The sequence below is a fragment of the Lepisosteus oculatus genome, chromosome 11 (genome assembly GCF_040954835.1).
Source record: "Lepisosteus oculatus isolate fLepOcu1 chromosome 11, fLepOcu1.hap2, whole genome shotgun sequence".
Lineage (NCBI taxonomy): Eukaryota > Metazoa > Chordata > Actinopteri > Semionotiformes > Lepisosteidae > Lepisosteus > Lepisosteus oculatus.
The window spans coordinates 20,743,097-20,764,590 of NC_090706.1; the positions used below are offsets into that span (position 1 = coordinate 20,743,097).

The 21,494-nt window shown below is 35.8% G+C and overlaps 1 protein-coding gene across 1 annotated transcript in view; it reads left to right on the forward strand.

Moving 5' to 3' along the window:
• LOC102688304 (complement C3) overlaps nt 1–21,494 on the forward strand; it is an 84,820-nt gene that overhangs the window by 26,954 nt on the left and 36,372 nt on the right. Inside the window, exons 14-25 of the mRNA XM_069195920.1 lie at nt 921–1,082; nt 1,762–1,891; nt 4,339–4,414; nt 4,710–4,900; nt 6,724–6,838; nt 8,123–8,208; nt 8,572–8,711; nt 11,299–11,511; nt 12,329–12,389; nt 13,388–13,474; nt 14,649–14,852; nt 15,691–15,766. Coding sequence (XP_069052021.1) covers nt 921–1,082; nt 1,762–1,891; nt 4,339–4,414; nt 4,710–4,900; nt 6,724–6,838; nt 8,123–8,208; nt 8,572–8,711; nt 11,299–11,511; nt 12,329–12,389; nt 13,388–13,474; nt 14,649–14,852; nt 15,691–15,766 — 1,541 coding nt within the window. The remainder of the gene's footprint in view (nt 1–920; nt 1,083–1,761; nt 1,892–4,338; nt 4,415–4,709; nt 4,901–6,723; nt 6,839–8,122; nt 8,209–8,571; nt 8,712–11,298; nt 11,512–12,328; nt 12,390–13,387; nt 13,475–14,648; nt 14,853–15,690; nt 15,767–21,494) is intronic.

Genomic DNA, 21,494 nt, shown 5'->3' on the forward strand with positions numbered 1-21,494 from the left:
GAATTTCCCGGCACGAATGCCAAACCAGTTGACAGGCTCTGTTGCAGCCTCCGTTCCAGCGGTTGTCCAGTGGGCATTGTCCCAGCATCCTCTGGCTACCGGCCAACCAGTCGAGGTGCAGCTCAGAGTAGGACGGGCGGAGGAATCTGAATGCGGCGCACAGGGCAGTTGTTGCTCCGAGGGGATCTACCAGCAGTCCGGCTGGCTAGTAGAAAGTCTCTATGCACAGAGTGTGACCGCGAGTCCTCACAAGTCACTCTTTTGCCTGGGAAGAAGCTGGTTCGTTCCCGGTCCAGCGCTGCTTCTGAATAAGCTATTCAGGTTGTCGACGAGGGTCCAACTGTAGGCTGCCGTTGATCAAGCGGAGCATTCACGTTGGTAGAATTCTGAGTACGTACGGGATCCTCGGCCTCGCGCTTAGAACAAAGTCCAAGTCCCAGTGCAGACAACAGCAGTTGTCACGTGATTGTCTCTGAGGATGCGCGAAAATGGCCAAGGAGTGCCCCGATCTGAGCTTGCGCTCCCGTTTGGGAGCTGTCCCTTATCAAAAGAAAACATCTTAAATCAGCCTGCATGAATACTTTCTCTGTGGCTGCACCACAGAGATGGAGAGTGAGATGGGGCCTCATTTAGGAAAACACAGCAACGCTTAATTCTGTATTATTAACAAGCATTGCCGCTACACATATTTGGGTTCTCACATTCTTTGTATTTGCTGTGCATTGTCATTACAAAGGGCTTCATGCACCAATCACTGTCAGTAGTAAGAGTGTATTGAGTTTTATTCTAGGATTGATGTGCTGTGCATCACAATACCGGTTACTATAAGTATTACAGATAAGGGATCTGAATGAATCAGTAATGCCTTACATTAGTTTAATTCTTCCTTGTTTTTTCTTGTTTTTTCTTCTGCCTCCAAGCTCCGTGTGACCCCAACCACTGACAGAGACAGGAGGGTGTATGAACCACGCAGACCATTTAGTCTAACATTAATAGGGGACCCAGGAGCAAAGGTTGGACTTGTTGCTGTTGATAAAGGAGTCTATGTTTTGAACAACAAAAACAGACTCTCACAATCCAAGGTAAGAGACAAGCCAGAAAAACTGAGGAGTTCAGATAACCATTTATGTACAAGACCAATTGAAATAATTAATCACATCCTTTTAAATGAAAGTATAGGAACTTACTGTAGCACAAATGTTATGGAAATTTTCTTAATACATGTACCTATCATTGTGCACAAAGCTATTCACTACTAAATTTCAGTGCTTCTGTTGTTTTAGTTAGTTATGTTATTTAAACAATCTCGTGAGTAATCATTTACTTTGAATAAGAAGCTGCAATCCAATCTTATGTGTGTCAGGTTGTGACACAATGCTCCACTGTATTTGGATACATTAGACAGTAATACAAAGTATAATTTATTTGTGATATTCTGATAGTCACAGTACTAAATTCATGTCTACTGTCACTGAAATTTGCTGGAAAACATTGGAAGTGTTTTTGCCTAGGTCAAAGCATTTTCTGTAGTATATCATTGGGGCACATAAGTTAACAATACATTTCATTGTTGAAAAATTGAAAAAGAGAAAATGAATGGATGGAAAATTGTTTAACTTAAATTGTTTTAGTATTAGAATTTATATATGTAACACTCTTGAGATAAAAGTTAATGCATCAGAGAATGATTGCACAAACTGCTATTATTTGAAGAAAGTTGCTGAATATTTTTGAAGGATTGTTTGTTTTATCTAATTACAGATCTGGGACATTGTAGAGAAGAATGACATTGGCTGTACAGCTGGCAGTGGCAGTGACAACATGAATGTATTTAACGATGCTGGGCTTATGTTTAAATCAAGCTCTGGAAGTGAAACAAAACCTAGAACAGGTAATTAAAAATTCGATTAAGTGATTATTTCAGGAAACACCCAAAATCTATTTTGTAGTTTGTTTCTATATCACACTACAGATATTAGAGGGAAACCACTTCATAGCCCACTGAAGTATAGTCTAGTGATTGATATGCAGCAGTTTTTTTATACCACAAGCCCCAATACACTGGACAGCATAGATGGAAAAGATAGAAATTGCTTCACAATATGAATTACTGAGGAAATTTAGAATGGGCACATTGTACACACCCAAAATTGATTTTTGACAAGAAACTAGGGTTAACAATTTTTCTCTTACAAACCATGCGATATGTGGGATGGGACATTTACTAATCAAATACTCAGGAGCTTGGTTTAACTTCTTATCTGAGGCATAGTGCTGTGTACTGACTTTTTAGAAATTGTGCTTCAGGGGAAGGAGCAATACCTTTGTCTATCAACACCACTTAAAGCAGTAATCGGATTTTTCTTCGAGGACTTCCATTCCAGTACAGTCCAGGTCCAATTTTAGATAGTAGTAATGTTACTGTCGTATAGTTCCACATTTAGTTAAACCATGATCATAAAGAGTGACTAGAGGTTGTGACTTTTTATCTAAGAAATGAAATTAAGTAGTTAATAGAAGAAGGGAAATGTATAGAGTCTAAAGCAGGTGTAATTTTTCATTGAGCAAAATATATAGAACTTAAAGAGGCCAATTAATATAACCAAAATACATTTAAAAATTTTGGATTAAAGAGCAGCTGTCTGCTTTTACCCATGGTTGGTTACAAGATAAAAAGACTATTTTTTTTCACTTATACAGGTAAAAATAGATTTTTTACCAAAATAGATTTACTTACTTGAGTAAATGAGGGATGCAAAGTATTTTAAAAAGAGGTGCTTCAAAACAGGTGGTTCCTTTAATGAAGCAATTAACATCCCTTCATGCTTTATAAAGATGCTGGGTTAGACCAATTGCTCATTATTTTGGCTACCAAGGATAAAAGAAGAGATCTCAGTGGCTTTGAAAGAGGAGTGATTATTGAGGCACAGTTTGGCAGAAGCTTGTTGATGTTTCCCGAGGAACAATGGTAAAGTGATGCTGAGATGGAAGTTAAAAAGGGGCAACTGTGGATGAAAGTGCATACTACTCAAATATGATATCTTTGGTTCAAGATGCAAGGCAATAAAGATGTGCAGCTCTGAATCAGTTGACTGCAAGTGTCAATTTAAGGTGTGAGCGGGCAGTACAGTTCGTCAAGAACTTCACAGAAAAGGGTACCATGGTCAGGTTGAGTGCATGAAGACTTATTACATCCTAAAATGCACTTTTTTGAATAAGGTGGTATAAAGAACATAGACAATAAGGTACTGAGAAGTGGAAAAATGGTGAAAAAAAGTCATATGGTCAGATGAGTCATCTTGCTCCCTGTTCTTAACAAATGCATACGTACATGTGTGGCACAAAAATATGTCTACTGGTATGAGTATTTATTTCTAATGAAGGGTTCAGGCGGCTCTGTTATTGTGTGGGGGGCATTTTCCTGGCTTGGTTTGGGTCCATTAAACCCCTAACAGAGCAAGGTAAATGCCAATAAATACAAAGCTATTCTGTGATAAAGTTCATCCTGTGGTGAAAGATGACCTGATGGGAGTAAAAACTTCCAGGATGACAATACCCCTGAGGGCATGAGTGGTAAATGAATGGTTTAATAAGCATGAATATGGCATGGCTGTCCCAGTCATGAAATCATGGTATTTCTCATGGAAAAATGGTGTTGCATCCTTCCAGTAGAGTTCCAGACACATATAGAATCTACAGCATTGAAGACACATTGAAGTTGTTCTGGTGGCTTGTGGTGGCCCAACATCCTGTTAAGACACTTTATATTGGTGTTTCCTTTATTTTGGCTGTTTATCTTTATGTAATGTGGTCAATATCATTTTTACCATCTAAAGGGAAGCAGTACACATGTGGTCAAAAGAACAGAAGCCATTTCCAGACTATTTTGTTATTCTGTTAGTAATTTTCGTCTTCCTACTGTATGTCATCTAGGTTCAAACCTGCTATAGCATACAGAGGTTTATTTGACAACACTTTAATCCCTGTCAGAATTTTCAGAAAACTGAGAATAATGAGAATAATTTTATACGAATTGTATATGCACGTCAATTGGAAGCCTGTGGAAGAAAAGGAAAAGAAAAGCAAAATGCTTTTGAGGGTCATTGCACCTTACCATATGGCACTTTGTAGGTGTGAGCTGCCGTGAGTTGAAAAATAAATACAATACAACAGACATTCAGTATCAAATGAACATGATAACCTTAAATCACATGCTAAATTTAGATGCTATGTGCACTCACAGCAGTATCAGACTGCCAATGACAGGTTTACTTTAATTGTATTGAGTCTCTTCGTAGAAATGTTATACAATATAATAGATTCAATATTTTATTCCAGATCCCACATGCCCAGAGCCTCCAAAGAGGAGACGCCGATCTTTGGTTTTGGGTGACATCATAACAAGTCTGGGCAAGTACTTTTATTTTATTAATTATTTAACTATTTTTTATAGTTTTCTAGATTTTAAATCACAGCCACATGGAAAGGACAAACAAACATCTAATTATCATGCAACTTTTCTGCAAAAATCCTAGCTAAAAGTTTAGAAAAAGCTGACTACAGTGTTGGAGTAAGAATATCATGAAGCATGTTTTTTATTATTGTTTACTAAACTGTTTGGAAGTGATTTTTGAAAGTGCGCGCCTGATTAATGGTTAGTAGCTTATTAGTCTGTAATTAAAATTTTCTGACTCTATTCTTTTAGTAAGCAATTTCTCAGGACCCCTGCAGAAGTGCTGTAGAGATGGAATGGCAGAGAATATTATGGACTACACCTGTGAAAAGAGGACCCAATTTATTATCGAAGGCAAAGAGTGTATTGATGCTTTCTTGCACTGCTGTAAAGAGATCGCCAAAAGACACAAAGAACGTCAGAGGGAAATGTTAGCTCTTGCACGAAGTGAGTTTCATATTTCAATCAACAGAATAATGTATAATGTACACTACAACAATTGACTCTCCATATTAAGGCAGTCACTTTAAAACAAATAAGCGCAATATCACTGTCACTGTGGCAAATTTAAAGAACTGTACTTACTGGACCGTACTTTGTTAGAGCATTTTATTAATCTATTTTAATTTTAAACAAATATTTATTTCTTATTTTTAATGCTGTTTCCTATTTGTGATCATAGAAATACTACTTCATCCCTCAGTGACTTTAAATCCTCTTGCAAAGACAAAACATGCAATTATCTTAAAAAAGAATATCAAATCAGGTTGATATTACTGACCTGCAGTACTGGGGTCCTGGGTTCAATTCCTGGAGGGCTATATACGTTAAAATGTATAGTCAGCAGCCATATTACCATGCAACTCACAACTGGCAAACCACTGAAGCTAAGCAGGTGTGAGCCTGTCAGTATGTGAATGGAAGACCTCCTGGGAAAAACTAAGTTTGCTGCTGGAAGAGGTGTTAGTGGGGACCATAGGGGGCACCCACCCTGCAGTCTATATGGGTCCTAATGCCCCATTATAGTGATTGGGACACTATACTGTAAAAAGGTGCCGTCCTTCAGATGAGATGTTAAACTGAGATCCTGACTCTCTGTGGCCATTAAAACTCCCAGGTCGTTTCTTGAATAGAGCAGGGGTGTATCCCTGGCATCCTGGACAAATTTCCCATTGGCCCTTACCAATCATGGCCTCCTAATAATCCCTATCTATGAATTGGCTTCATCACTCTGTTCTCCTCCCCACTGATAGCTGATGTGTGGTGAGCATTCTGGTGCACTATGGCTGCTGTCGCATCATCCAGAAAGTGTCCAGAAAAGTGCTGTATAAGTGTAAGGAATTATTATTATTGTTTGTATGTTGTTCCCATATTTCTCTGGGTGCTCCAGGTCCCTCCCTAAATTCAAAGACATCCTGGTAGGTTAATTGGCTTCTGTGAAAACTGGCTCTGGTGTGAGTATGTACTGTATGTATCTGTGTGTGCCCTGTGATGAACTGGGCCTGTGATGAACATCCTTGGTGTATGCAGCCTTGGTCCCATTGCTTACTGGGACTGGCTCGGGTTGAACCTGTATTGGATAAAGTGGTTAGAGAAGGATGGATGACTAACACAAGAGTGGTCAACTCTGTTATTTTTTGTTGTGTCATTTGTGACACTGAATCCCTAAAAGCCCGGGATCACCAGTTCCTGAAATGTTGTTAGATACCTATAGTAGCTATGGAATACAACCATTGTGTTATAACATTTATTCAATTAATATTCAATGATACTATTACCTGTGCCAGCACAGAACTCGGAAAAGCCTAAAGTTAATTATTTTCTTGCTTTGTGTTGTGGGTATTTACAACACAAAACCAGCTGGAGAAAGAAACATTACTGGCTTTGGTCCTTTTTATTGAAAGCTGGGTCTCTGACAAACATAAAAAAAGATTTAGTGAAATTAACATTAATTCCAGATTAATTTTTCTTATCAAAACATTTTTAATTCTGACAGATAACCTTGACTTATTGAGGTAGCATATTCCTTTATCATATATGGAAATTCGGTGTGGTTCTAATGTTATTTATTCAATATTTTTTAAAAAATTAAGATTTTGTTGCAAAGTTATGTTTTAAAAGACTTTATATTTATACTTATATTTTTTTAAACTATCATTTTCCTGAGTCTTAATAATACTATGTATTTTTACCTGGAGAATGTGTATGTGCTATGCATATTATGTTGTACTAAATTATTCCAAAGTTCATCACTCCTTGTTTCAATGTAGGTGAAGAAGATGATGATTACATAAGTGACGATGAAATTGTGTCCCGAACTGAATTCCCAGAAAGCTGGCTGTGGCAAATTGAAACTTTACCAACAGCACCCAAAGACAAAGATGGGTATGGCAACAATTTATATGATCTGTAGTAATGTGCTCTAAGTCATTTAATTGTCTTTTTCAACACTATGCACTGAACCAAATAGATTTAGTTTGTGCAGTTTTTATTTTAATACCAAACAGCAGTTAAGAGTTTATTTTATAAGGAATTAACTGCTGTTTTTTACCACTTCTTTAATAACAGTTAAAAATAACATAACAAACATAATCCAATTTAATTCAATTCAATTCAATTTAATTCAATTCAATTCAGTTTTATTTGTATAGCGCTTTTTACAATGGACATGGTCACAAAACAGCTTTACAGATTTCCAGGCCTGAACCCCCAGTGAGCAAGCCTAAGGTAACAGTGGCAAGGAAAAACTCCCTTAGACTAAAGTAGGAAGAAACCTTGAGAGGAACCAAGGCTCGGAAGCAGGGGCCTATCCTTCTCTGGTCGGCATCGGGTTAAATTAAAATGAACACATACTGTATGAGTGTCGTCTATATTCTATTACATGATGGAAAAAGCGCAATCATGTATGGTAATAATAATGATTATAATGCTATTAATGTTCTAATAGTGACATATTAATATACTATCATTAACTTTTTAATAGGTCTTTCACTGCAATATGTCTTTAGTAGTTCCACTTTGGCATTGAAACACCAGCAGTTTTCACAGACACTGGATAAGACAGTATGTGATACTAGAATACCCGCCAACATTCTGTTCCACGACAGTGAAGTCATAATTTTTCTTAACAACAGCCAAAGTTACTACCATCATAACAGATTTCTTGCACTTGTTTTACAACATATTTTTCCCCATCTTTCCTTACCTGTTATCTATAAATTATTATCAGTGCTTTGGATGCCAAACAGGCCATGCAAACTGACACTTAATTGATTATTAATGAAATTAATTATTAATTAATTGAAATATTAATGAAATCAAAAGAGTGAAGCTCTGAAGTTTAGAGCAGATTGGAGAGACTATAAGGGGCGGGATGGGGAGAGATATATGCATCAAATGGCTGTTTAGCAATTGTAAATTATACTGAAGTTTTGTTCAGTATATTCAACTAAATATAAAAAAAATAAATATTAAAAATCCTTTAATTGTATAATTTTATGTGGAATGAAAAAAAATGCTCATGAACTTGAAACAATTACATAAGAATGCAATATAATATAAATACAAGAAAGGCATATGTCTGTGACCAAGGACATGATTCTAAGTCAGAAATTTGTGAAACCTAATGAGATAGCATTATGGTTTAAGAGGCCTTATTTCTTGTTTAAGCCTTGTTAAAAAAGATATCCAGAGCTTCCTGAAAGACTCTATCACTACCTGGGAAATTACAGCCATCAGTTTGTCTCCACTGAAAGGTAAATTTATTTTGCTTTTTCAGAATTAAAACAGTAGTAAACAGATTTCTACAGACGTACTGTACACCTATAATAGCTCATTAAAACAGAAAAATGGCAGTCTAAGGAATATACACTATATAAGGAATAATATATAATAATATAAGGAATACTGTATACGTCTAAGCTGATCTTTTTAATGTGGTATTTTGTTTTGCTGAAGATTACGTAAAATGACAATAACTCCATCTACATTACACGATTTACTGTAGGTTAAGTGAGTTGTACTAAGGCTTCATCCTACTTAAGGTTCAAAGTGTAGTCATTTAGCACTTTTTGAATAAAAATGTAATATAATCTTGTATATTGTCTGGGTATGTTTAGGAATCTGTGTAGCTGATGTTTATGAGATCACAGTGTTGAAGAACTTCTTCATAGACCTGAAGCTACCGTATTCTGTGGTACGAAATGAACAAGTGGAAATTAAGGCTGTGGTGTACAACTATGAAGACATGCCAATCAAAGTAAGACATTTCTTGATTCCAACTCCTGCTGGGAATTGTTAATGGTTTATTTGCAGATGAGGTAATACAGTCAAATAAGTTCCATACAGACAGGTGATCTATGTATTTGACATCAATTAAATTGTACACCAGTGTTTTACTTGATCACCTGTTCATGACAAGCCACATACAATTTGTGCTTGAAAGGCCACTCCCTGTTACATAAAACAGATGGTGACAAAAAGCAAAGAAACTCCATCAGTCTTTTGCTTTCCATAATAATACACAATATTCTCACTGACTCAGGGGCCATAGTAAGTTTTTGTTTTAAATAAATGCAGTATGATTTTCAATTAGCTGTTCCCAAATGTCTTATTCTTTAAAGATTGATAATCAGAAAATACCAGCATTAGATAAAATATCTGCACTACATTCACTTCATCTTCAGCCCACACTGGATTTATTGAATTTAACACGAAAATGCATAATAATTTGCAGATTTGTTCATGCGATACTGTCTGGAGATCATCTCCACTCTGAGCTCAATTATAATGAAAAAAATGTACGGAACAAAGTTGGAGACTAGATGAACTTGTGCTTAGTACTACAGTATACTAAGAGCTCAGCATCTAATTAGCAAAAACTGTGGGGGGTCTGAATCAGAAAATTTCAATTAATCATACAAGTAAATTAATATATAGGCCACATTACTATTTAGTATTTATTAAGTATTTAGTGATATTTAATATTAATAATTATACATTTTTAATTTTAAAACTGCATGTATGCTAAAATATACCAGATTAGGATATGTCTCTACAAATGTGTTATTCAAGTTTCAATTAGTCACAAAATAAACAGGTTTGAATTTGAACATGTATTGTATTATAATGACTTTTATTCCCATTGATAAAAAATATAGATTCCTTTTAATGAATAGGCTACATTTGTTGTACTTCATCTAAGATTTTTTTTTCTTTAACATACCCTAACATTATACCTAACTTACTATCTGAACCCCCATTTTCTCAATATCCTTTCTTTCTCCCAAGAACCACAAGTGTAGAATCCCACCACAGTAAAAAATACAACAAATCCATCCAATTGCTCTATAGATGTGACAGAACAACTTTAAGACTTAAAAGACTATAAATATGAACATTAAACAGTATTATAAATAAACATCACACATATTAATAAACCCATGTATTGATAAACATAATTGAATGTGGTGTTGTTAGATTATGTGGAAATGTTATGTGACAGATCCCTACATTTGTTATGTATATAACTATATTCAAGAATGTTCTATTGTGATCCAATGTTTCAGTTACTATGCCATAAAGTTGCTTACACCATATGAAGAGGTAGTTTAACTTAGTCCCCTACATTAGTAACTTTTAAATGGCAGAAGGTGTTGCTTTGGGTTCATTGCAATTGAGAACAGCTAACCACATGTTGAATTCCAGTAAGTACGCTGCTTTCAGTTCTTTGCAATTGACCCCGTATGTTCTACTGTACTTGTGTTAGTTTTGTTTTTCTTCGGATGCCCTCATTTACTTCCATCACCCTTAGATATACTGGCTAGCTTTGAAAATTCTAAATTCTAAATTTTAAGATTCATTCCATACATCCTTCATGAAGCTTGTCAAACTGCATTTCATTACCTGGATGCTCCCAACTACAGACAGCATGCAAGAACAGTGGAATATTTGATTATATGACATGGATTGCTGAACAGTATACATGTCCTTAGTCTCCAGCAAAGATGTTCTGTTGTTAAGGGAGAATTGCCACAAGATAAAAAAACATCTACACCATGTAAAATTATCACTGTGACCTCGCCATGGTAAACTTGCGACATATTCTTTCCATTTATTCTGCCATAGGCAAAATAGATTAATCTCCTAAATAAAACATATCACAGGATGTGTTATTTGGGGTGGTGGCACAGTGGCTGAGGGTCTGCCTGTGTGGCTGGAAGATTGCTGGTTCAAATCCCATGGCTGGCAGAGGAATCCTACTCTGTTGAGCTCCTGAGCAAGGCCCTTACTCCTAGCTGCTCCAGGGGCACTGTACAATGGCTGAGCCTGCACTCTGACCCCAAGCTTCTCTCCTTATCTGTGTCTCATGGAGAGGAAGTTGGGGTATGCAAAAAGACAAATTCCCAGTGCAAGAAATTGTATATGGCTAATAAAGTGATCTTATCTTTCTGTAGTGGTTATTTTTTCCTAGATGTGTCTTGTACTTAAGCGACTGCACCCTGAAAATTATTATATTATGCTGATTGATCAGATGGATTTGAAGGTGCTCCAGTTGATTGGTTTTCTGCTTCTCAGGATGTGACCTGTCAATTACAGATCTAGTTTCGCTGGGCTCCTTTGCTGATTCTTGAAACAGAATTTTCCATTTTCCAGGCAATTTTACATCTCACAAACAAGCAACCTTTAATTATGCCAGATATCAACCTGGAACGTTTTACTACTTAAGTAGTGTAATGAAGTTTTTTTAAACTATTCTGGTAAAAATTAAAATAATTTCCTTTTGAATGTCTATTCCTAGACATTTTAAATTTACTTGATTGAAATTCTTATTTTCCTCCCTTCAGGTGCGTGTGGAGCTGATGGAGAATGAACAGGTATGCAGTGCAGCCAGTCAGAAGAGAAAATACAGGGTGGAAGTGAATATTGATCCATTATCTTCAAGAGCTGTGCCCTTTGTCATCATCCCCATGGAGAAAGGAGAGTTGGAGATTGAAGTTAAGGCCTCAGTCTTTGGTGTTGCAGTTTATGATGGAGTAAAGAAGAAGCTTCGGGTTGTGGTAAGCAAACATTTGAATGAAGGCTTTATAAATGATAAAGCCATTGTTTATGCACCACAATATTACAAAATAACCTTATGGAACATCATTATGTTTAATAAGGATATTTTGTAATATTGTGGTGCATAAACAATGGCTTTATTTAGCTATTGTATCTAATTATATTTAGCTTATTTATATCTTAACTAATAATTTAGTTTACAATATTTTTCTTGCTTTAAAAAGCACACAAACCATTGAATAAAACATTAGATACATTTAGATTTTATGTAAATCAGTTCTAAATACAATTTAGCAACTTTACTGAAGATCAATTAAGAACCTTAGTTACTTTTAACAGTAAAGTTTTCATTAGCCATTCTTCAAGCAACACTGCACAATGAATGAATGCTGTCAGCAGTTGTTTAAGCTTAAGATGGACGGGGATAATTCAGCTGACTCCTGGGGTGTGCAAGAAAGATGTGTCATTCTTCCACTCAGCTCTGACCCTGCTATGAAGCAATATGGAGCTTGTAGCACAATAAATTAGGAAAGTCGGTAAGGCAGCTGGATATGTCAGATGAGTGTTTGTTCAGTTACATATTTTCAATGTGCAGCATAGGGGATGTTGCAATAAACAAGGTGATGATTTGATTCATTCCAAAACCAGAAGAAAGTATAAAAAACAATTACTGATTAAAAAATTAAGTACTATTGCAAATCAGTACTGAATTTATTTAGCATTGAAAAGTGGGGCAATATGGTAGATTATTATCTTTAGAGAATACATTAATGCAAAAAAACAAGAAATAAAATTAATTTGTACCTTTTTCCAAAGGCAGAAGGTGTGCAAACGAAAAAGACTATTAAAACCATTGAATTGAATCCATCTGTCCACGGTGAGTTGTTCATAGATTACACTAGATTACTCTCATTCTAAATATTTTTCATGGCACAAAACAACATGAAATGTATTTTTCAAATGCTCTTTCCAGAAGTAGTTTTTAAGAGGGAGAGAAGGATCACTTTATTGGCCAAATACAAATTACTTGTATTAGGAATTTGTCTTTTTCACATATCCCAAATTGCTCTCCATGAAACACACAGACAGGGAGAGAAGCTTGGGGTCAGAGCACAGGGTCAGCCATTTATATGGCGCCCCTGGAGCAGTTGGAGTTAAGGGCCTTGCTCAGTGGCCCAGCGGAGTAAAATTCCTCTGCCGGCCAATACGTACTGGCAACTTCCAGCCACAGGTGCAGATCCTTAGCCATTCTGTGAAAGGCTACTATGCATAATACCGTATCACCTATTTTTAAATGTATTATCATTCATTTTTTTTATATTTTAACAATGTTTAATAAGCGTTAATGAACATTGAAATAAACTAGTCAAAATATTTTATATATATACAAATTGAAATTATATTTACATTTTCCCAGTAAAGTCAGCCCCTAATACAATCACCTGTTCCCTCCACCACATTAATAAGACTAATCAGGCTTTCCTTCCCAGGAACTGCTAAGCAACTCTTTGGTCATTTCACATAGGGCTAAATCACCTCTTTCATATGGTCTAGTTGTCACCCCTCATGCCAAGCAAGTTACATTGGTACACTGAATACTGAAAATCCTTATGATTGTGTTCTCTCTGAGTCCCTTCTAATGGTGTTGATTAGCTTTGTACATTTCTGTGGAGTCACTCTTAACACACAAGAAAAATGCTTCAGAGGTGATATATACATAATGGTAAAAATCAGTAACAGCCAAGCATATTAACAAAAATGGGCTCTCAGAAACCAGAGTACTACCTTACTGATAATGTAGAGCAGATACTAGCTTGTACTGAATTAAAACTGAGAATATATCTAATGTGCAATGTCTTTGCATTTTTCTCATAGGTGGAGTTCAAAGTGAAAAAGTTGATAAAATTGTCCTGCCATCATTAGTACCAAAAACAGAACCTCAGACTTTCATCAGTGTAACAGGTAATCAACAATAGAACTGTTCTATTATTAATATAGTAAAGAAGCATATGCACTGTAAAGTACAATGGACAATCATACAGAAAAGGCATATTCAATAAAATAAAAAAAAAACTTTCTCAAGAAAGAAATGGACATAAAGCTTCAGGCTGAGGAAAGACAAAGTTCAATATTAAATAATGATAGCAAAAAAAGGAAGAAGTGTTATGGTTACAAGAAGATTATACAATTAGCAATTCTACCAATTGTCCCTTAGGAAACAAGAAGTGTTATACATAGGTGATTAATAACGTTTCAAGCAGACTCAAGACAAAGGCATTACTCACTGACTGGAAAATCACTAATGTAGTCATCCTTTTTATGGATGGGTGCATAAAATATTTTACATTTTAAAATAATGTAAGGTTGTGGAAATCATAATTATAAGTGCAACAGAGGATTATGCATATGATAAAATCATTTTTAGTCATTCTTAGCATGGGTTTAGAAGAGGTTGGTTTTGTTTATTAACTTGTTTGAAGTATTTGATAAACTAACAGCAGAAAAGATACAAGCAGTGTTTATGATATGGTAAATTTAGATTTCCAAATGCTTTAAATAAAGCTTCATATACAGTAGAATGATTCTAGAGAGTTCTCAAAAATAATTATCATACTTTAGTCACTAAGGTAATGCATGAATTTGGGTTGAAAACTAGGCAAAAGTGGTGCAGTGGCTACCATAGCTCATCTGTAGTGTTGATACCCTGGGTTCAATTTCAGACCTGGGGTGCTATCTGTGTGGAGTTTGTATGTTCTCTAGCTTGTTGTTCCTAGCTTTGTGTGTATGTGTGTGTCTGTCTTGCGCTAGACTGGCATCCTGTCCAGGGTGTATACTATCTTGTGCCCATTTTTGCCAGAATAGTTTATTGTTCCCCTGTGATGCTATATTGGATAAAGTCATTAGAAAATGGATGGATGGAACTTGTTCATGGATAGAAAATAAATAACAAATAAGTCCTAAATGTTCACTTTGAGGTTTTGTAATTAGAAGAATATATATTACTGCATGTAATGTATATTCTGCTCTTCCTAATTTATATCACTGATCTAAATTGTGGTTTACAATAGTGAGTAATCAAATGAATGAAATGGACCAATGAGTTTGATTTACTGTAAACCTTTGTATCCCTCAACAGGTGAGATTCTGACTGAAACTATTGAAAGTGCCATTAGTGGTGAACCCTTGGGCAGTCTCATTACACAGCCTAGTGGGTGTGGAGAACAGAACATGATTTACATGACTTCACCTGTTATTGCTACACATTACTTGGACTCCACCCAACAGTGGGAAAAGGTTGGTCTGGAGCGTCGAGCTGAGGCAATTAATTATATTAACAAAGGTAAGAAAAATATACTTTGCAAAAACTGTTTTTCAATATCACTGTCAAAACTATTATTTTTAAACAACATTAGAAATGCATATCTACAGAAAATTAAGACATTAACTACTATTTCTCTAAAAAATATCTTTTAAAAGGAGCTGCTTAATGAAGTACTGTGTATAAGAAAACTTTCTTGTAAGGCAGTCATATCATATCTCAGAAGTTTCTGTTTTCCCTGATTCAGAAGTTAAACATCAATAGTCCAGTTTTGCATCTGTGGATGTGGTATTGTGGGGAGAGCCATCCTACAAATGAGATGTTAAGTCAAGGTCCTGAGCACTTGTCAAAATAATGTTTGAAGCATTTCCCTTGTCCACATACAAGCTGAGATATAGTATAGAAGAAACTGTAGTTTATGTATACTCGTCACTTATCCAATGCTTTAGCATAGCAGATGTCTACATCAGATTCTTAAGGTCAAGACTTAAACTGCCAAGTGATTCTTTAAGTTCACTGGGTGATAGGTTAGGACTCTGAGGTGGATGGCTCATCCTACTGCCAGAAGTAAATCAAACACTCAGGAGTTCAGTTGGGTGTGTGTAATCTTTTGCACTGCAACATGTTATAGTTATGAAATAGTTATATTTCTCTGTGCTTATAAGGATGCAGGTGAGAATATTATAGTAGTCCTACTTTACCTACTCAAAACAAAATCATTTTGACTGGTACCTCAAAAGTGGATTACCTTTTTTATTGAAACATTATTGTAAAATCACAAACATTTTCAAGAAAAAAGAGGGTTCACAGAAATCTAACCTTTCTTTCAAGCTCATTGTTTTCCTAAATTTTTCCATAGGTTATACTCAACAGCTGGCTTACCGCCATCCGGATGATTCCTATGCAGCATGGCTAAGCAGGCCCAGCAGCACATGGTATGAATTTGTCAAGTACAGATTCATTATATTTACTTCTATACATTTCCTTATTCTTGAAAACAATGAGACAGAAGGTTATTAAACATTCAATATTCATTATTGTCATGCAGCAGCAGTTGGTGGAATTTGCTTTCGGAACAGCAAGGAACACAGATGAGACATACATACAACATATACAGTACAAATTGAAATAGAACAAAAGACAACAAACATCGTCACATACATATGTAAACACTTCCCATGTAGCTGCATAATTATACAGTAAAATTCAGAGCTCAATGTGAATTCAAAGTTTGTATGGCAGTGGGAAAAAAACTGAGGTTGAAAGGGGCAGTCCTTGAGAGGAAGGATTTGAAATGTTTTCCAGAAGGGAGAAGCTGAAAAAGATTATGATCTGAATGAGAGGGGTCTGAAATGAATTTTCTTGGCACGATTGGAAGTGTGACTTGAATGGAGAATGAAATGGAAGGGAGTTCACAGCCAACAATTTTTGCAGCTTTGGACACAATCCTTTCCAGTTTGCCATTTGAGTAGTTATCCAAGCTTCCATATCAGACTATAGTAGAGGTTGTCAGAACACTTTGGATTATGGTTGTGTAGAATTGAAGAAGAAGTTGCCTGTTCACTCTGTAAGAAAAATAATTCTCTGCTGTGCTTTTTTGACTATGTGGTCAGTGTTGAAGCTTCATTTAAGATCACTGTTTATGTATGTACCCCCAAAAATTAAAGGAGTTTGTGATGTCTATAGGAATATCACTAATGAAAATTGTTTTGTGTTCTGGATACGTCAAAAGTCAATGATGATTTCCCTGGTTTTAGAAGTGTTGAGTAGGAGATCATTGTCCAAACACCAGGCTGTTCCCAAATCAATCTGCTTTCGGTACAAGTCTCATCATTATTTGAGAAGAGACCAACAATAGTAGTGTCATCTGCTTATTTGAAATCTATACAGAATTATCTCGAGATGTAAAGTTATTTATGAAAAGGGAAAAAAGCCATGGAGATAGGAACCAGCCTTGGGGAGCACCTGTGCTGAGAGTAGGAGGCAAGATGTCACGTTATTCACCCTGACAGTCTGTTAACAATGTGTTAAAAAGTCCAAAATCCAACAACACAGCACGGTTGATGTTCAAGTCCATCAGTTTACTGAATAATTTATGTGGATCAATGGTATTAGCTGCTGAGCTGAAATCCAAAAATAGGATACTGGTATAGGAATTTGGCTTATTCAAATGCTGAGACAAGATATTTTTGGGGATTTAGGAACAGGTATTATAGTGGATATTTCAAAACTGTGAGGGGCTTTCTGCTGAGAAAGTGAAGTATTATACAGATGCAGCCATTCAAAATGCACGGGCGATACCGCATTATTTTGCGGTACGCTGTACGCAGTCTACCGCAAGCTACCGGTAAATACCGCTAGTTACCGTAAATTCTCCTATAATACGACAAGCAAAATAATAGTATCCGGAATTTCCGCAAGGTGGAGCTAATAACGCTCAACCTCTCATGTTTGAGCTGTGGCCATCAGTCTTTAACGAAGATATTACTAATAGTACGCTGGGCAAACATTCTGAGGTCAAATTCTTCCAGCACGGGGGTACCTTTAAAGCGGAGACGACCGCACCGAAATTTTTTGGCACGCCTTCTCTTTAAAGCCCTGGCCAAATATGAAGACAGTACGTACTGTTATAATTCAAACGGAATTAAAAACTACACATCCCAGTTACCATGGTGGTGCTTGTGATCATTGCGTTTAACCAACGAAACAGGGCGAAAAATCAGTCACATGACTTTGGGGCAGAGTTTCGAAAGCTTAACCTATCAGCAACAAAGCGAAATTTACACGATAGGCTACCTCAAACTGTCAGTTACACGACTGTGTATGTCGCTTAAGCCACTCCTATTTGGCATTTTAGTTATGGAGGCGAGAAGACGCCCCCCCCCCCCCTCTCTGGGTGTCTGAATGGTAGTAGCTACGCGTACGAAATAAAGTTCATCCCAGCTACAAAACATATATATTTTTGTGGTAAGAGGGAGCAAAACATCAGTATTTACTGCTATTAATTAGTGTACGATTTATAGTTGAAATCTGAGCCTAAATATAAAGTTAAAATCTCGACAAAGCAATGTAGGAAATACAGAGAAAAGAAATCCTTTCTGACATCTAAAATCAGTTTCGATCAAGTCTCGAAAACGAACAAGAAAAAGAGGATTTTCGGAGGGTAATTACGCTGTATTTATATAGGATAAGTGATTTATGAGCAATCTAATTTCTTGTTCGTTTAAAACAGTGAAATGTCAGCTGCAAAAGATCGCACCAGAAACAGCACTCTCTGCCTGTCATAGACGTTCAGGAAAGGCTGAATGAAGTCATGTCAAGTACAATAATTCAGAGATCAATAATAACAGTTGTGGGACAAGAAACAAAAGATAGTGAAAACTTAAGATTTTTAAGGCTAAAACTCAAATTCATTCTACAAATTAAGGCAAATGAAAATTCAGGACGTTAAAGTGCTAGAGGTGTAAAGAAATACAAAAATGCACATGAGCAAAAAGTTTTAGAAATGGAGCAAACAGAAAAAAAGCCATGCCTATACACTTGCTTAGATATACAAAAAAATCACAAAAAGGTGTATGTTACAAAAGAACATGCAAACATGTTCATCATGTACATGAACATGTACATCAATTTCCCTTCGCGATCAATAAAGTCTTATCTATAAACATGAAACATGTGAGGAATCAGAAAATTAGCATGCATAAAAAACAGCAATTCTGTCCATGAGCCCTAAATGAATTAATAGCAACCATGGTTTCATAGAGGGATTCTCAGATAGTTGGGCATTCAGGTAGATTGCCAGGTGAAAGGATTTGTAAACATATTTTGTTAAAGCAAGTCAGTTTTTTCCGCAACACATAAAATACATTTTTCCGAGAAAGTTTAGCCTTTGTCACTAATGAAACCACTACATAAAGACATAAATATAGAAATCATAAGATTTTTTTTATTCAATGTTGGTAGCAGGATGAACTGTGCTAAGTGTATATTTTGTCGCAGAGTTGCTGCAAGATGTTAACAGTGAAAAAAGGTATTTAGAAATGAGTTATTTCAAGAAGAAAATTTTCAGAATAATTGCAAATCTAGCAGGATAGAGAAAGCACAGAAAACTGGCAGTTAGATTGATCAGATTAGTATGAAACGTTGTTTAGCAAAGGGAATGAGAAGAGTGACAAACTAGTATACTTTAGATCTTTTTTTCTGAACCAGGGAAAATCTGATTATGTTTCCCTATAACAATAATAAAAAACTTTATTTGATATATCACCATTAAAGGTGGCATCTCAAAGCAATACAGTAGATGTAAAAACTGATAAAAGGACCACAGATTACAAAGTAAATGCATATAAGAAAGACAAGCAGTTAGAGGTGCTACCAAAATTAGAAAATGAAGCAGATACAGACACTAAGTCTTCTGACAGTTTATAATAACGATATAATTATATTCATGTTGCAAAAGAACTGCAACAGACATAAAAACTCCCTTGCTTTTAACAGAGCGTTCCATAATTTCTAACTACGAAAATGCCAGGTGAAAGGATTTGTAAACATATTTTGTTAAAGCAAGTCAGTTTTTTCCGCAACACATAAAATACATTTTTCCAAGAAAGTTTAGCCTTTGTCACTAATGAAACCACTAAATAAAGACATAAATATAGAAATCTTAAGATTTGTTATTTAATGTTGGTAGCAGGATGAACTGTCAGAGTGTATATTTTGTCGCAAAATTGCTGCAAGATGTTAACAGTGAAAAAGGTAGTTAGAAATGAGTTATTTCAAGATGAAAAAGAAAACATACACAAAACATGGTTTCATTACGACCAGAATCGGTCTTGAGATATTTTTAACTTGATTTACAGTATTTGAGAGGTATGTCTTAACACCGATACTACAGTGCTTAAGTACTGCTCACGTATATGTTTCTAGGTTTATATTATGCATTTCATACGGTCAAATTACTTTTGAGCAACTAATAAGAAGCGCGAAACGGTATGCGTTTTAGTTTCGTTTTGTGCTGGAACCCGTGGATTGATTAGAGATATCAAGTACATACAAGTCATTTTTTAAATGTTGTAGTTCGTCTTGAAAAAATGTTACGAGTACATCATCTATCAACAATTACACAGGTTCTGTTTCCATATTGCGGATTTTGGTTAGGTATTATCAAATCCAGTGGCGGTGTGTGTTACTTTACTGAGTCCCATGTCACATGGTCTGTGATTGAAACCTGTAAAACCGGTTTAATTCGTCACAGCCAGCACTCTTCAGGTGTGAGGGTCTTCTGCTCAGAATGAAACGCTAAAATGTTTGTGTATATTCTAATGGTAGTGGGGGCAGGGTGTGTGGGAACAGGTTTGGTTGAAATTGCATTGGAGATCTATGTTCTTCACACCTGAAACATTTTCTCTGAAAGCATTTTCTTCGCAGTTTAACCGATCTTGTTACAGCATGTTACAGTTTACTATTATTAACCATATTAATTTTAAGTGCTTAATGTAAAATCTTGTAAAAATATATTTTCATTGTTCAAATATACATTAATATACATTAAGTCTGACTATCATATAATAAGTTAAATACAAAACTATAGAATAAATAGGGTTAAATATAATTCAAAATATTTTGCTTACAATGTTAACTGTTTATGTATAATAAAATGTATTAACTAAGGAGTAAGATGGCACAGTTGTTAGTATGTTTTTTGTTTTGTTTCTTTTTCATAAATACAACAGTAGTACCTGATGTCTCAGTGGCTTTCAAAATTAAATTATGCATGCAAACCTGTGAACTAGAAGGATAACTAAGATTTTAATACTAATTAAATGACCGCGGGCACTTTCCACCCCCTCTACATTCTCAGAGTAGAACAGACTAACCTTCTAATGAAAGACGGTCCACCCCCCACGGACAGGAAAAGTGCCCACAGGCACTTAAACTTAATATGGTCAGTAACAGTAAACAGTAACATGGTCAGAAGGAGCACTTACAAACGTTTTCGAAATAACCACATGTAAGACTCTGATGCTTAAAATGTTTAGGGAGAAAGTGAAATACTGGTGTGTATTTTTTCTTTAAACTACCAATACCAGCCATATACAGTCTGTAACGTAGGGATTTCTATATGTCTTTACTTAGTGGTTACATTAGTGACAAAGGCTAAACTTTTAGCTTCAGTAACGTGTACATATCTCCCCTTTTTATAAAATGACTTGGTTGAAAACTGTTCCAGAGCTACTGTTGTTTCATCAGTAAAAAGTACATCATGAAATGCCTCTCCCTGTTCAATCCACTGGAAAAAAGAAAAGGAGCATAAAGCTTCTGATGGTCATAAACGATATTCATTTAGGAGCAGCATCAGAGGTATGTTTTTAACTGCACTACATTGGAGAGAATACCATAGTGTGTTTTTTTTTTTTTACTCCCTGGCGGAAACTGGCTTCCAGAAGAATCAGTATGGCTCAGAGATTAAATAAAACTTCACAGACATTAACGAAGAGCATAACGCGTGTACTGTATACACTGCAAGTACAACCCCCCTCTCTGCAGGAGTGCTTGCTGTGACGAATTGAACCGGTTTCACGGGTATTTTCAAAGTAGGAGGCGAGATTTCCAGAGAAAGACACCCCCCCCCTCAAAAACCCAGTAAATACAGTACTTACTAGT